The 17,333-nt window shown below is 46.1% G+C and overlaps 1 protein-coding gene across 3 annotated transcripts in view; it reads left to right on the top strand.

Annotated features, from left to right (window-relative positions):
• The window catches only part of PTPN14 (protein tyrosine phosphatase non-receptor type 14), a 196,434-nt gene that overhangs the window by 134,415 nt on the left and 44,686 nt on the right, over nt 1-17,333 (top strand). For all 3 annotated transcript variants that reach the window (XM_086342379.1, XM_086342381.1, XM_086342380.1), the window contains 4 exons: nt 1,203-1,300; nt 3,618-3,685; nt 12,895-12,965; nt 13,920-14,007. In XM_086342379.1, the coding sequence (XP_086198505.1) occupies nt 1,203-1,300; nt 3,618-3,685; nt 12,895-12,965; nt 13,920-14,007 (325 nt within the window). The remainder of the gene's footprint in view (nt 1-1,202; nt 1,301-3,617; nt 3,686-12,894; nt 12,966-13,919; nt 14,008-17,333) is intronic.

Raw genomic sequence — 17,333 nt, 5'->3', positions numbered from 1 at the left:
CCCTAGTGGCTCAGACAGTAAAGAATCCGCCTGCCAGTGCAGGAGACCTGAGTTTGATCCCTGGGTTGGGAAGATCCCCTGGAGAAAGGAATGGCTACCCACTCCAGTATTCTTGCCTGGAGAACCCCATGGACCGAGGAACTGGTGGGCTACAGTGCATGGAGTTACAAAGAGTCAGGCATGACTGCATGATTAACAGTACTACTGGCATGTAATGATGTCCATGATATCAAGGCAGAGACAGCAATAATTTGCTCTCAGGGCTGATTGCCTCTCTCCAAGACAGCGGGGCTTTGGGTCACTCCTAAGTTCCCTTGATTGACATGCTGAAGTTTTGAAGACATTACAGAGTTGTGGTTATCAGGAGCGAAGAAGTTGTTAGCATTTGCCAAGAATTAATGCCTAAAAAGTGTGACTGTTCTAGAGGTAGCTTGTTTTAAGAGTATATTCAAAGGAAGTGGAGTCCTGGGATGTAAAGGTTTGGGGTAAGGAGATTTCTAAACGCTTAGGTAATTCTAATTATGATTTTATTGGCAAGAAAACAACAGCACTCTGTTAGCTTCTGAGAACAGTGGTCTGGTCTGAGGTTGATGTTGTATATGGGCACATTCTGTCTGTCTGCACTTTGCTGCTTTGAGGATGTACTTTGGGTTGGAAGGCTCAGTGTCACATTCGATTAGATTTTTGTGAGTCGCAGATGTGGAGGGTGAGCCTGACTGAAAAGCTTTATACTGTCCGTTAGCAGAATTCTAAATGATTTGCCTGTTTGTCTTCTACCCTCTGTAACCTTGGGATTTAAAAAAACAGTGTGTTTCCATAATTTTTTTCAGGAATGCACACTGTTGCATGGCTTTGGCAGCTGTGTGTTGTGGGTGTCCAGGTGTGCAAGAGTGCTCCTGTCCTCAGTCTCTTGTTATGAAGAGCTGGTCCTTATCAGTAGCTCATCCTGCCAGCCTGCCGTGAAATGATGTGATGAGAGCACTTTCGAACTCAGAGCGAAGGGGACATGGCACCTGCCACATCAAACAAAGACAAACACAGGCAGAGGTCACTTTCCATCTTTTATAGACCTGACCTTTATCGACATCACCTGTGTATCCTGCTGTGTACACAAGGCGTCATATCTAGAGGCATTCATGGCGTGGGAATATATTCCAAGTATGTGTTTTTAAGGTTATTTCTCCTTCTGTTTCCATGAATAGATATCAGTATTACCTGCAAGTCAAAAAAGACGTGCTTGAAGGGCGGTTGCGGTGTTCGCTGGAACAGGTGATTCGGCTGGCGGGCTTAGCTGTGCAAGGTAAGAGTGGGGACCCGTGTTTGACAGTCCATCTGATCTTAAATGCTGGCACCACTAGCCTCTCAGAGGGAAAAGCTAAATTTACTTAAATGATCCCTTTGTAGCTCTTTTTGCATTTTGAGCTATCTTACATTAAAAGTGCAGAGGTAGTGACTTTTGGTGGCAGGATGGTGGATTCCTCAAAGCTGTTTGCAAATTGCTCAAGCTTGTATAATTTTAGTTTTATTTGAAGAAATAGCAGTTTTCATCCTGCCTCTAATTAAAGCTCCATTGCAGGGTTTGTAGACCATTTTCTTAGAATTTTTCCACTGCCCAATGTGGTCATATTTTGTGGCTTGATGTTACGACTCTGTGACTTTCACATCAGTTTCAAGTGTGAGAGCCTAAGACATTATAGTGTACTTTATTCTGACAGGTAAAGAGAGAAATCTAAACTGCAGTGTAGTAATGTGAGATAGCTAATGTGTGTCAGAGTCAATTTATCCGTCAACCTACCGTACTTACACTGATCTAGATCAATCAGACAGCTGTTTTTTTCTTTTTAATCTGTAAATTTTTACACCTATTTGTGTAGCACACTGTGTAATCTTTTACATATATTTATACACTGTTCTTTATTGACTGGTAGCTTCATTGTCTTTAGTCATGTTAAAAACAAGAAGATAAAAAGACAAGTTTCTTTTTAAAAAGAAACATGTTTCCCTTGCAGTAGCTACTTTGCTTAAAATCAGATACCATCCAAATGTAGGCCTGCCAGCTGCAGAGTCCTTGCTGTGTGGATTGTTGTTTTAGAAACTGTGAACTGAACTTCTCATCCCAAACTCTGCACTGAAGTTAAACTTGGACTTTAAATGCCTGAAGTGGCAGCCTTTCCCTGATAACTTTCATTCCTGGGATGTTAATGGGTTAGCAGTTTTAGTTGGCCATATGATACTTAGTAGTTAGCTTCTCCCTGTGGATTGGAAGTCTGCAAAATACGTTGTATCTCATCTGTTCACCTAAAGACTGGAAAAGGAAGGAGCAATGCCCAGACTGTATATGAGGACCATCAGTGGTTATAATTGAAAAATCAAACAGTGGAGAAGATACCCTTAATGGGGAGATGAAAGGAAAGATCTGGTGGGTCCCTCATCTTCCAATTGGGTCTTTCTCCTTTAAGTGCTTCCTTTTCTTCTTCTTTTTTTTAACTCTCTTTTTTCCCCTCTCACTCTTCAATCACTGGGCTCATTACAAGCATCCTGGATATTGGAGGACCTCAGTGATCGCTTTCAGGCTAAAGGAAGTTGGTGAACTTACTCTAGGATCCTTTTACTTGGATCCTTGAAGTTTGCTATTCAATCTGATGAAATCCTCTAGCTATAATATTTGTAGAATATTTTTTCTGAGAACCTTCATTGGGAGTTAGAAAGTCACATCAACAGAGAGATAAGCTGTGACAAAGTATGATAACAGATGACTGACCTTGGAAATAGGCAGTGCTCTTGGTCTTTGGTATTTCCAAATGCCTCACCTTGTAATTACTTGTAGGAATTTACGCATATTTGTAGGTGAAACCCTGCCTTCTTGGTAACGTCTTCACCCTGGCCTTCTGTGTGGATCTGCTTATTTTTGTTACCTTAAAGATGTCTGGATCCATTTCTACCTGATAGTGAACATTTAACATGAAATTTAAATATCATACTGTTTTGATTTTTTTTATTGTTGTTGAGAGCAAGTAGGATAAGATGCAAGACATTTATTGATTTATGATAGAGGTTCTCTGTATTCATTTTATGTGTGTTCAGACTTACAATTGTGAGATAAAAACAGGACAAAACAGAATTCGGGGCATCTTGTAACACATGGAGTTGTTTAGGAGGTGTAAAAATTTGCAGCGCTGCTTGCCAAGGGTGATTTACAGTGGGAATTTCCAGCTGCAAATATATGAAGAGATGCAGATGGGTTTGGCTCTTCAGTTCTCAAAATTAACCTTGTGTTAAAAAGTCCCCTTGGCAGATAGTCTTAAGATCTGTGTTGGCACATATTTCATAAAAGATAAATATAGGTTTGTTTTAAATTCTTAAAATAGATTAGGAATCACTTTCAAATGTCGCTATTCTTGCTAGAGAATTATGTTGCAGTGGTTGCATGCTGATATTTACATTATTGCTATGTAAAAGTGGTAGTAATAGCAAACCCATCTTGGCGTTGTTTGTATTTAATAATAGTGCAGAAATAGGATGAGGTGAGAAGAGTAAATATAGTAATAAGTTTACCCTATTTTATCCCATCTTTAATGTCATATAATAAAGACTACCCTCCCCCCTTTTCTTTTCAGCTGATTTTGGAGATTATAATCAGTTTGATTCTCAAGATTTCCTCAGAGAATATGTACTATTTCCTATGGTAAGTGTATCTTCCTTTTTCTTAATTCATGTTCTATCTTCTTTTGATACTTAATTCTTTCCTTCCAAGATCTCAGAAGAATTTACACATGTATTCCCTGGAAGAATGTCCCTGCATTTATGGAGATAAGTTTTCTAAGACCCTGAGAAAAGTAAAGATGCCTCTTCTTACCTCCTCAGAAGCCTTCCCTGCCTCATACACTAGCCTTGAGTACTGAACACTCTCTTCCTTTTTTTTTTTTTTAAATATTTGTATATTTATTTGGCTGCACCAGGTCTTAGCTGCAGAATGTGAACTCTTGTGGCATGTGGTGTCTAGTTTCCTGACCAGGAATCGAACCCGGGCCCCCTGCATTGGGAGCTCAAAGTCTTAGCCACTGGAGCCCCAGGAACGTCCCTGTCTTTCCTTCTAAGCCTCTCAGCTTGGTCCCACTCCAGAGCCTTTGTCCTGTCCGTCCTCTGTCTGGAATGCTCAGCCCCGGGTCTTCCTGTGACTGCTTGTTCAGATCTTGATTCAAATACTGCCTCCTTGTCCTTGAGCGCCTGTAGGATACACTCCAACCATCCAGCACTTCCTGCTAAATCCCCTTTTATATACATACTTTAGAGGTCTTTCAGGATCTAAAGGTGTTCCTTCTTTCCTTCATTTTTATTGTCAGCTGAAATGTCTTCTCTGTGGTGCTTAAACAGGGAGCTTCTCTGTCTTGTCCATGGTTGCCTGGTACATAATTTTGTGCTCACGTGGGTTTATTGAATGAGTCTATGAAGTAAAATGTCCATTCTTGGGTTAAATTAGGGATGAGGCTAGGTTTTTATTCTTGGGAAAGTTTTGGTAGCTTTGGAGTAATTGAGAAGAGCTTTCGTCAGGAAAGTTAAAATATTTGAAAAGCCATCTTAGGGAAAAGCCATGCCCACTGCAATGCTCAGCTCTGATTTTATAAATCATGATCACTCACCACTGTGTGTCTGTGTGTTCCAAGCACTGACCTGGGTTTGCAAAATCTGAATGCAAATCCAAGTGTGATAAAATGTGATCAGGATTTTATGTAGAGAGAGGTTACCTGTGTTTTGGGCTTGAGGGACTAATGGTGTGTGAACTGCATGTTAAAAGATGAGCAGCATTGTGGCAGGTGGTGGTCAGGGGGAGCAAGGGATGCTCTAGACAGAGGGAGGAGGAGCAGGGATGAGGTGGCAGGCGTGACTGGATAGGAGTCAGCTGGCCATCCTGATGGCCACTCAGGGGAGCGGCGGCAGAGAAGCTGGAAACATCTGAGGGGTTCACATGTGTGGGCTCCATCCAGGGGTTCACAGACCCCACACTTTGAGAACTGCTGGATTAGAGCAATGAGACTGTTTGCAGGAGGATGTCGGATGAGAGTTCTTGGCATGACATAGGAATTAGGTGTTGGTCCGTGTAGCTCAGATGGTAAAGAATCTGCCTGCAATGCGGGAGGCCCGGGTTCAATTCCCAGGACGGGGAAGATCCCCTGGAGAAGGGAATGGCTACCTACTCCAGTGTTCTTGCCTGGAGAATCCCATGGACAGAGGAGCCTGGTACAGTCCACGGGGTTGCAAAAGGCTGGACACGACTGAGGGACTATCACCACTACACTATAGGATAGAAACAAAAAAAGCAACACGAGGTATGTTGGGAGTGCAATGGGCAGAGCTCGGCATCTCACCTACTGTGGCCTCTGAGAGAGAGTTGAGTGTCTGGAGACAAAGGTGTTAAGTTTTGAGAGGCTAGAAATTATCTGTGTCAGTGCATGAGAGGAATCTAAATTAGTCCCAAGTTAAAAACGTTTTTTTTAATTTTTATAGAATTCTTAAAGGTTAGTTTCAGTTTACAATTATTACAAAATCTTGGCTGTGTTCCCCATATTGTTCAATACATTCTTGAGCCTCTCTTTTGTCCACTAATCTGTGCCTCCCACTCCTCCACCCCCATGTTGTTCCTCTTCCCTCCCTCAACTGGTCACCGCTGGTTTGTTCTCTGTGTCTGTGAGTCTGCTTCTTTTTGTTATATTCAGTACTTTGTCATATTTTTTTAGATTCCATATAAAAGTGATATCATACAGTATTTGTCTTTCTCTGTCTGAAATGTTTCACTTAGTATAACACTCTCCAAAATGTTGCTGCACGTGGCAAAATTTTGTTCTTTTTATGGCTGCGTTACTTGTTTCATTGTGTGTGTGTGTGTGTCGTGCGCCTGCGTGCACCTGCTGCATCTTCTCTATCCATTCATCTGCTGATGGACGTGTGTGTGTGTGTGTGTGTGTGCGTGCGTGTGCACGTGCACGCCTGCGTGCGCTTGCCGCATCTTCTCTATCCATTCGTCTGCTGATGGACGTGTGTGTGTGTGTGTGTGCGTGCGTGTGCACGTGCACGCCTGTGTGCGCTTGCCGCATCTTCTCTATCCATTCGTCTGCTGATGGACGTGTGTGTGTGTGTGTGTGCGTGCGTGTGCACGTGCACACCTGCGTGCACCTGCCGCATCTTCTTTATCCATTCATCTGCTGATGGGTGTGTGTGTGTGTGCGTGTGTGCACTTGCCGCATCTTCTCTATCCATTCATCTGCTGATGGACGTGTGTGTGTGTGTGTGTGTGCACGCGCACGCCTGCATGCACCTGCCGCATCTTCTCTATCCATTCGTCTGCTGATGGACGTGTGTGCGTGCGTGTGCACGTGCACACCTGCGTGCACCTGCCGCATCTTCTCTATCCATTCATCTGCTGATGGATGTGTGTGTGTGTGCGTGTGTGCACTTGCCGCATCTTCTCTATCCATTCATCTGCTGATGGACGTGTGTGTGTGTGCACGCGCACGCCTGCATGCACCTGCCGCATCTTCTCTATCCATTCGTCTGCTGATGGGCGTGTGTATGTGTGTGTGTGCACGCGCGCGTGTGCACGCGTGCACCTGCGTGCACCTGCCGCATCTTCTCTATCCATTCATCTGCTGATGGGCGTCTAGGGTGTTTCTGTAGTTTGTCAGGGGCTTCTTCCCTGGTGGCTCAGGCACTAAAGAATCCACCTGCAAAGTGGGAGACCTGGGTTCGATCCCTGGGTTGGGAAGATCCCCTGGAGGAGGGCACGGCAAAGCCACTCCAGTGTTCTTGGCTGGAGACTCCCATGGATGGAGGAGCCGTGGTGAGTCCGCAGCAGAGCTGAACACGGCCAAGCGGCTGAGCAGAGCACGCAGTTCGTCAGCTGGAAACGTTGCTGCTGTGGACTTGCAGGTGCACGTGTCTTTTAGAATTCGTGTTTTTGTTTTTCCAAATATGTACCCAGGAGTGGAATGGCTGGGGCATGTGGTGGTTTCATTTTTCATTTCTTGAGGAACCTCCACACTGTTCCCTGCAGTGGCTACAGAAGTTTACACTCCCGCCTGCAGTGTACAAGCGTTGCCTTTCCTCTAAATTCATCTGAACCTTAACCTTATTCTTCTAAGTTAGGGAAATACTGCAAAATCTCTAACTTTTTATGAGTAGCTCTGTCTTTAGTCTTATTCCAAGATAAGAGCAGTATTATCCGCTGGGCCTGCTGTTTTTGGCGCCTTATTAATTCCACTGATTAAATCAACCTCTGTTCAGAGAGATTTGTGGATTACTTAGCAGAGTTCTGCATGGGACTTGGTGTCCATGTCTCTGACATCTCAGAAGTTCACCTCAAAAGTCAAGCTATTTTCCTGTGTGCGTGGTGGAAGGAAAAATGAAGCTCATACCTCAGAGAGTGTGCATACTTGTGTCAAATGAAGGTGATGAACTTGATAGTTTTCTACAATTTCTTTCCTTTTCCTTTACCTTTCTCTCGTTAAAGGTCTCTGCCACATAGCCTTTAGGCAGAGACTGGGAGAATATTCAAAGTGGATTTCCAGCATGAGATGTGTGCATTTGTGGATGGTAAAATGCTTTGACAGGTTTAAGTGAAGCAGTAAAGGAGTTATTTTGTACATATCATATCTTTTTCAGAATAAAACCTGTCTCCACTAGGCTCTAAGCAAATTGGATATTAAAATAGCCCAGACCTCATTCAGTTTCATTATGGACAGACAGATATTGGTGGTATTGCTCTTGGATCTAAAACTTCCCCTTTTGGGATAGTAGCTACTAGTGATGGGGCCTATTTACAGTCAGATTGAAATGAATTAACCTTAAATAAAATTTTAAATTTAGTTCCTAGGTTGCATAAGATACATTTTTAAAAAATGCTCAATAGCCACCTGTGGCTCGTGGCTACTGTCTGGAAGGCTTGGATATGGAACATTTCCATCATTCCAGAAAGTCCTGTTGGGCACTGTTGAGGATGAAGTGGCAGAAGCTGATGTCAGCTTGTATGTCTTAATCGTAAATATTCCTTGGCTTTTGTCATCAGTCATGTGTCTTTTAGGGCTTCCCTGGTAGCTCAGCTGGTAAAGAATGTGCCTGCAATGCAGGAGAGCCTGGTTCGATTCCTGGGTCAGGAAGATCCCCTGGAGAAGGGATAGGCTACCCACTCTAGTATTCTTGGGTATCCCTGATGGCTCAGAGGGTAAAGAATCCACTTGCAGTGTGGGAGATCTGGGTTCAATCCCTGGGTTGGAAAGATCCCCTGGAGGGAGGGCATGGCAACCCACTCCAGTAATTTTGTCAGGAAAATCCCATGGACAGAGAAGCCTGATGGGCTACAGTCCATGAGATGGCAAAGAGTCAGACACAACTGAGCAACTAGGCACAGCACAGCACGTATCCTTCTTCCACTCCACCCCCCACCCCTGTTGTATTCTGGATGCACTGTGGCCTGTGGTCAGGCGGTTTAGAGTATAGGGGTTAAGTGTTCTGTGCCTGTACCCTGGCTGTGCCATTTACTGGCTGAACAAACTTGGGCACATTATTTAGCCAAAGTCTCCATTTTCTCATGTAAAAATGAGGATGACAAGCCTGATCTGATTGTGAGGATAAAAGGAGAGAATGCATGGTGTGAAGTACTTAACTTGGCACACAGTAAATTCTCAGTAAGTGTTTGTTCAGCCGTCACTGTCGTCGTCATTCATATTATCATCATCATCAGAATATTTTTCTGTCTCAGGCAGGCACAGGATGCTGAAGTGTGTGCCTTCTAGGCATGAATACTCTGCGCTGTTGGAAATGTGAGCAGACAGGGGACAGGCAGAGGGTATCAGTGATCATTCAGCAGCTTTGTGTAGTTCAGACTCTACTCAGTACTCTGTAATGGCCTATGTGGGAAAAGAAAGTAAAAATGAGTGGATATATGTATATATATGCAACTCAGGGGACCAAGGTTTGATCTCTGGGTGGAGAAGATCCCCTGGAGAAGGAAATGGCAACCCACTCCAGTACTCTTGCCTGGAAGATCCCATGGATGGAGGAGCCTGGTAGGCCACAGTCCACGGGGTCGCAAAGCATCGGACAGGACTTAGTGACTAAACCACCAACCAATATGTGCATGTATAACTGATTCGCTTTGCTGTACAGCTGAAACTAACACAACATTGTAAATCAACTATACACCAATACAATTTTTTAAAAAACCTAAAACAAAAACAAAACAATCTCATTTGGCAATATGAAACTGACATGTCGTGTATTTGGTTCAGCTCACTCGACACTTATTGGTCACCTACTGTATGCAGAGAGTTTGTAAGCAGGTATCATTTAGAGCCCTGAGATGGGCCATGGCGGTGATGTGGAGGCTTGCAGCTTTCTGAACTTAAGTCTCTGTCATTTCTAGTAGGAGGGAGACAAGGATAAAGGGTAAGATGAGTATCCAGACAACTGTGTGAGAAAGACAGGGCTTCCCAGGTGACACAGTGGTAAAGAAGCCACCTGCCTATCAGGAGATATGAGGTCAATCCCTGAGTTGGAAAGATCGCCTGGAGAAGGAAATGGCAACCTGCTCCAGTATTCTTGCCTGGGAAACCCCATGGATGGAGGAGCCCGGCGGGCTGCAGTCCATGGAGTTGCAAAGAGCTGACACGAATGAGTGACTAAACAGCCGCAATAACAAAATGTAAGGAGGACAGTAGGCAGATTCTGGTAAGGACTATGGGAGAGACACACAGGGCCGAAGATGTAGCTCCAGAGTGGGAAAGGCTTCTGTCCCTCCCGGCCGAACATGGAAGCCTTGTCCAGGGAATGGTAGGTGTGATGGACCTCAAAGACGTCGGGGTGACATGTGAAAGCGGTTTGTGTTGGGAATAGTTGGCCTGAGGTTACAAACTTGGGAGAAGAGGTCTGAAGGGACGTCTGGGTCGCCCTGAAGCACGGTCTGAATGCCAGGCCCAGGTGGTGACCTGATTGAGCAGGCAGTGGGGAGCCATGGCAGGTTGTACACTTTCCGCTGGGTTCCACTAGCGCTTTCAAAGGGCAGAATGCATTCCTTTGGTGGGGGAGGGAACCGGGGATGAATGGCTGTGTTTGATCTCATAAAGCCACTGAAATTTGTCAAATGGCATTTCTGCGGCTGAGCAAAAGAACAAAGTTAAGTACACAGGGCGCTCCCCAGGTGTGCAGCTGTGTGCAGGCTCGCTCCCTGCCATTTTTCATCCTCTGCCTCTCTGGCCCGGCCCAGTGGTGGGGCCGCGTGCCTCAGGGAGGCCCAGACGCAGATGGAGCTGGTAGGGTTGAGTACAATAGTAGAGGGTCCCTTTGGACTTTTTCTTCTTTCAGAGAGTTGGAGGCAGCGGTTTACTGGAGCACTCTTTGATCTTCACTTAGCTTTATTTTATCCTATTGTGCCACACCTTTTACTGGCTTTTCAAAATTAATATCGAGTTATCCCTAGTCCTCGGTAGCCAGATGTATACCCAGAGCTAGATTTCTAAGCCACGTGGCATCTTTGTGATCCCACAGCGTAAAACTGAAAACGTCAAGCTTTATTTCCTAACATGGACTTGAGTTGCTTCAAGTGGGTGGCTAAACAGACAACAGCACTTTGAAAAATAAGAGCTGCCAGTAATTCCCTCAGTCTTCTCTAAGGTCTCTCAGGACCATCTGCAGAGCTCTAAGAATTTCCAGTATAGAGCTATGCTAGCATTTTCCAACATTAAAAATATTCTGATTTTTTTTTTCTTTTTACAATTTCATCATTTGAGATGGGATGTTTCTTACAGTTTTGAGATGTACCTTCTTGGGGATAGTGTTTCATGAAAAGTGGCTGAAGTGGAGCTAATCTTTCTGTACATGATATTTTACAACAAAGGGAATGAGGCATTTTGGATGGTTTGAAAGCATCAGCCCTCACCGCCTCACACCCCCCACCACCCACCCCCGCCCAAGGGTGTGATGAGCCTCGGAGGGCCTCCCTGGGATGCACAGCTCAAACAGCCCTCCGCTGGGGCTCAGATGAGGGTAGAACTTTCCAGGCTGCTGCCCAGGAAGGGCAGAGGCAGCAGGGTTCCTGGCGGGAGCCACCCACAGGATAAGCTTTAGAATCACCACGCCTGTCAGTGTCTCAGGAACTGACTGGTCTCCCCGTCTTGGATTTATTCCTCCAGACTCCATCTCACTTTCCCAGTAGGTGTTTAACAAGCTCTGTAAATACTCACACTGTCCTAGAAGGGGAATTGAGAAGCCCTGTGTCCAGTTGACTCTACTCCCACGGGAGCTGGCACAACACTGGTCCAGGGGCCTGGGGTTTATCTGGTCAAGACGTCAGCTGGTTAGCTCCCCAGCTATTATATTCCGGAGCTCCCTTGAGGTAGTTTAGCTGTCGTGGCCTCTTTTGCTCCCAAGGCCCTGCCAAGTAGCCTCTGAATGAACCTGCTTTGCCTAAAGTGGCTCTGAATTAGTTTGCTGGGATTGGGCCAGTGGATAAGAAGGTCAGGCACTGTCCCTTCCTGGGCTCAACTTTTGAGAGGATGGTGGCCTGGAAACTCATTTGCCTGTATATCCTCACATTTTTGTTAAAAATGGGGAGGCACTTACAACGCTTTTTTTTTTTTTTTTGGCCATGCCAGGTGGCATGCAGGATCTTAGTTCCCCGAGTAGGGATCAGACCCATGCCCCCTACATTGGGAGTGTTGGGTCCTAACCATTGGACTACCAGGGAAGTCCCTTACAAAGCATTTTAAATAAAAATCTGAGAGGCAGGCAGATAGGGAAGAAGAAGCAAAATGAAAAAGAACTAAGGCCCTCCAGAATTTAGGTGACAACCCCAAATATGCCTCGGAGTAGCCTAAGTTATAATACAGAGCCCTGTTACAAAAGTGAACATGAACCTCTGTTCTAAAACTGACAACCTGTAATTCAAAGGAATAAAAGGAGCAAAACAGACATAGAGACATAGACGTAGAGAACACATATATGGACACCAAGCAGGGAGAAGGGGGTGGGATGAATTGGGAGAGTGGGATTGACGTATGCACACTACAGTATATAAAGCAGGTGACTAGTGAGGACCTGCTGCATAGCACAGGGACCTCTGCTCATGCTCTGTGGTGACCTCAGTGGGATGAAAATCCAAACAAGAGGGGGTACCTGTATGCTGCGACTGCTGCTGCTAAGTTGCTTCAGTCGTGTCCGACTCTGTGCGACCCCATAGATGGCAGCCCACCAGGCTCCCCCGTCCCTGGGATTCTCCAGGCAAGAACCCTGGAGTGAGTTGCCAGTTCCTCCTCCAATGCATGAAAGTGAAAAGTGAAAGTGAAGACAGTCGTGTCCAACCCTCAGCGACCCCATGGACTGCAGCCTACCAGGCTCCTCCGTCCATGGGATTTTCCAGAAAAGAGTACTGGAATGGGGTCCCATTGCCTTCTCCGGGGTATCTGTATACATAAAGCTGATTTGGGTTTCCATAGTAGCTCAGCTGGTAAAGAATCCGCTTGCAATGCAGGAGACCCAGGTTCGATCCCTGGGTTGGGAAGATCCCCTGGAGAAGGGAATGGCTACCCACTCCAGTGTTCTTGCCTAGGAAACCCTATGGACAGAGGAGGCTGGCGGGCTACAGTCCATGGACTACCAAGAGTCAGACACGACTGAGTGACTACCACTTTAACACTTTAAAGCTGACCTGCTTTGCTGTCCAGCAGAAACTAACACAACATTGTAAGGCCACTCTACTCCAGTAAAAATTAAAAGAAAAAGGAATTGCAGAGGATTAAAGGGAGGTTGAGGGAGTGAGGCGGGTCAGGGGCATTTTTAGAAAAAAGGAGCACGTCAAGGCTCATGAGCAAAATCGCAAGGCACCTGAACTGCTTTCCATTTTGACAGGATTTGGCCCTGGAAGAAGCTGTTCTGGAGGAACTGACGCAGAAGGTGGCCCAGGAGCGCAAAGCCCACAGGTGAGGCGGGGCTGCCTGCTGGCCTGTCTGAGACAGGAGGGGGTGGCCCCCACCCCGAGTCCCCACAGTTCTTTTTCTTGTAGCAAGTGACTCAGCTCTACTCTGAGAGTGCATGTAGATTGGAAAACTGTGCTCCCTGCCCCTACTCCCCTTTCTTTTTTCTCTCTTCCCTTTTTTTTTTCCTTTCTCCCCCCTCCATCCCGCCTTTCCCCTGTTCTTCAACACCAGTAGACCCACACTGATGCGGAGCGGTTGGCCAGAGGAATTCCTCTCTGTGACCTTCCTAAAACTCTGCTGCCCGACTTGGGAAGCCTGGGGCTGCTTGTGCTGAGTGTAGACCTCAAGAGCTACTTTGGGTGGGAAAGTCAAGGTCAAGGAGAAAAATGGTGAGATTCAAGTCATCACTGAGAGCTTGCTCAGGGCTGCTTGGAGCTCTTTGGGATGAATAAAAAATAAACAGCTTCCCTTCCAACTAAACCACCACCACTTCCAACCTCAGAGGATATGTGCAGCAGTCCTGGATTCTCCTAACTTGGTTACTTGGCTCCCAAATTATCATCCTTATAATCTTTTTCCTTTCTTCCTTTTTTCCTTCTTTTTTTCTTAACAGTGGAGATCTTTTTTCCCAGGTTGGAGAAAATTCTATTTTCCACCCCCCCCCCACCCCGCCACAGTGGTCAGCATTATTCACCAGGACGTCTGGCATAATCCATGTTCATAGGGCTGTGGCTCTCAATTAAATGCTTTGCCTTCCTCTTATTCCCTGTTGAGTGAAAGGTTACTGGGGGAAATGTTAATGAATTACTTAGCAATGCACCGTGCCCACAGTTGGGTGATGATGGCTTTTCTCAGAACTAAAGCCACGATTCTGGAATTTGCCACCAGGAGGGTCGGGCCTTCCACTGATTTTATTGCCCTTAACCGTTTCCTCCTTCGATGCTCTTTTGGTTTTAGTGGAATCCTGCCAGCAGAAGCCGAGCTTATGTACATCAACGAGGTGGAACGCTTGGATGGATTTGGACAGGAGATCTTCCCTGTGAAGGTAGCACCCACTGTCCTTGCTTCAGCTGTCTCAGAACAGCACAGGCATTTGGAAAACCAGTGTTGCTTGAGAGCAGAGAACCAGAAGGCTTGGCTTTCTCATTTCTACATGGCATTAGTTAGCACCAATTTACTCTAGTGAAAGCAAACCCTTCTTTGTTAATGGAGAGATTTTGAAGCTTTCCACAGTCCTTAGCAGACTATCTCAATTGTAAGACAGTGTTCTGAGTGAGTACCAACACCAGCCCATCTGGTGCTGAGAAGTTATCAAGGTCACAGCCGACCTTAGAGCGGGACACGTAGCAAATGTCATGTGCGCCTTAATGCAGATCCTCCCCGGCAGTTTTCCTCCTCGGCCTTTTCTTTTCTCTTCTTAGGGCTGATGCAGTGATAACTGTTTGTGAGGAAAAATGAAACGTTTCCTGGATACAATCATACTTTATTTCTCTGGCTCTAGAGAGCCTCTGCTGTGGGTTTCCAGCCCCTTTGGTGTTTTCTGGAAAGTATGCCTAGGAAATGGTTATAAGCACATCCCACCCTTTGCAGCAGATTCACCTCCTGAAGTGAGGGTGTGGTGGTGGGGTCATGGTGCAAGACCGTCTATAGAACGGAGTCCATCATCCAAACTCATTTTCCTCTCTCTGCTGACCCACATTACCAAAGACGGAGTTTTATCAGAAACCTAAAGCAACTGGCACATTTCAGCGATTTGGGAGACGCCTGCAATTTCAGCGTAAACATTTCACTCCAAACTGGCTCCACTGGCTGCTTTATAAGCGTTCTGTTCCCCCTCCATCGCACGTTTGCAATTTGCCTTAATGAGAACTGCCCATGTGTATCAAGTAGAATCGAGCAGGGTGGCCGCAGCTTGCAAAAAAGGCTAAATGACTCTTTTTTAGATTTGTTTAATTTTCTTTTGCTTCTCTAATGGCTGCCCTTCATAGGGTTGTAATCCATTTTCCTTGCAATAATGCCTTATGAAGCCATCTGCATCCCGCTTACATTTCAGCAGCCCATATATAGTCATGATATTTTGGAAAATCAGAGTAAACTTTTCTCCACTTCTAGAAAACCGACTTCTCGGGCCCTGGAAGTTGGAGGTTTGGTCGTGGGGGTCATTTGCTTGCGTGGTTTTTAGTCATTCTGAACTGTGGGAAACAGAGGCAGTGAAGACAGCGTTGAAATCCGCGGTGCTGGGTTCAGATGCATTTTTGAGTCTGTCCTTTAGTGGGAAAAGTACAGGGAGCTACCAGAGCTACTCCGAGTGGGCAGACGGGCTCGGCTGACTCACGGCCCGTGGGTGTAACTCCTCTGGGCTGCTGCTTTTTTTCCTCCCCCACTGCATATCCGTTCATGACTCAGGTGACCACCTACAGACCACATGATTCCTGGTGGCCCAAGGATGAGGGGCAGGGCGGTGGTACCCATGGGGGTTGTGATGGAGCCGGCTGTAAGTGAAAAAGCAGCAAGGGCAGGCTGCCCATGGTGACGGAGTCCCTCTGGGCTGGTTGGGTCCTTCTTGACCAAGGAAGGTTTCAAACATATGTTATGGATATGTCCCAGGGATGACCATTTAAGTTTAGTGTGGGTTGTTTTTTTTCTCCCCCATGAGTGATTTCTCAAAAAATTTTTCAAGATTGGGGAGCAGGAATACCAGTGCATTTCCTGACAGGTCTTCCCTTGCCCTCCACAAACACGGGGTGTCTTCCCTCGCCCTCCACAAACACGGGGCGTCCACAGCCTCCGTGGGCTCCTGTATTGTCAGAGCAGGTGGGCATGGGGGGAGGGAGCTTCTGGAATGGGTCACACGGGGTCTGGAGCCTCAACCCCAGCTGTGTGTGCTGTTCTAACTGGGGTCTGGTCCGTGTTTTTTCCGTTGTCCCACGCTGATGGCCTGCCCCTCCCGCGTCCCCATCCATCCCCCTAGACCTCTGCACCCACCTCCTGGCAGCATCCCCAGGGAAGTCTTTCCACAGAATTTTCCTTTTTCTTCCCATCTCTACTTTGCCCGTCTTCTTTTCCCACATAGATTCTTTTTTTTTGATCATGTAACTTACCTTTTAACCTCTTGTGATTACTGAGGCCCTCTCCCCACTCCCTAGTTCTTTCTCGCTCAGCTTTTGCCATCAGCAGTTGTCTTTCCCTTTCTCTCTCTCTATGAGAAGATTCCTTCGTTAATGGAAAGTTTTGGGGAGGTGGGTTGAGAAGAGGTCCTTGAGAAGGAGGTCTTTGTGTTTTAAATGGGTATTCCGAGGAAGGTGGGGGTTTATCTTTCCTTTCTTGGGCTGAGTTGGGCGTGTCTCTCCCCTCACTCCACAACGAGGATGCCTCCCAAGTGAGAGCAGGGGCTGGGTGACGGTTTGCTCACTGGATGCTGAGTCCTGCTCCTGCTCTGCTCTCAAGAACACTGGAAGCTGGGTTATGCTTTCCCAGGCAGGAGGCTGGGGCACCTGACTGGACCAAGAGACCAGACTGAAGACAAGACCCCTGGCCTCTCCCAGACAGCCCAGTGGATTGCCCAGCACTGAAGCTTATAGTCCACGTGCCCTTCCTGTGCTCACAAAGGTCCCAGCCAGTGTTTAGCCTCCCACGCTGGAGTGTGAATACATACCCGATCATACACACCCCAGGGTTGCCCCAATAGGAATAACAGAGGTCAGTGCAATGAGAATGAAGCATCCCAAAAGAGGCAGAGATTCTGCAGGGTGAAGGATTCCCCCATCCCTCACACTGTGAGCTTCAGGGATTTTACATATATATGTATAGGTATTTATATATATTTATATATTACCTCACTGAAGGAACAGATTGCTTTTAAAAGAGAACATTCAGAAAAAAAAAACTCTCAGAAATCTACAATACGATATCGGAATGGTAAACTTAATGGATAGGTTAGAAGGGAAAGAAAAGTCTCACCCAAAACCCTGAAGTTATGGAAGGTGGGAGGCAGGAGATGAAATTGGAGGGCCAGCCCAGATGTTCAGCATCTGAATAATTGGAGTTCTGAAGAGAGTGAAAGGGGGAAACAGAAGGTAGTAATTTGAGAAAATATCCCAGAACTGAGGAACACGAGGTTCTAAATTGGAAGGCCAAGCATGGTGGATGCAAATGGACACACTCTAGGGCTGTAAGTGGTAGAAGCCGATGCCTTTAAAGGAGAGGAAATGGTGGGGCTGGGTCTGCTGCTTTAAACAAGATCTAAAGAATATTCAGTTCCTCAAATTATGTGCCTGTGTCATTGTACATATGTAGTATGCATATATAATCAAAATGTATGCACATGTAATTTTGATTAAAAAACACAAAAACTAGGGTTAAAAAAGATAT

Source organism: Bos grunniens, chromosome 16, assembly GCF_055505025.1.
Source record: "Bos grunniens cultivar Pamir isolate PY7600 chromosome 16, Bosgru_T2T1.0, whole genome shotgun sequence".
NCBI lineage: Eukaryota > Metazoa > Chordata > Mammalia > Artiodactyla > Bovidae > Bos > Bos grunniens.
This window is presented reverse-complemented; position numbering and strand designations above follow the sequence as displayed.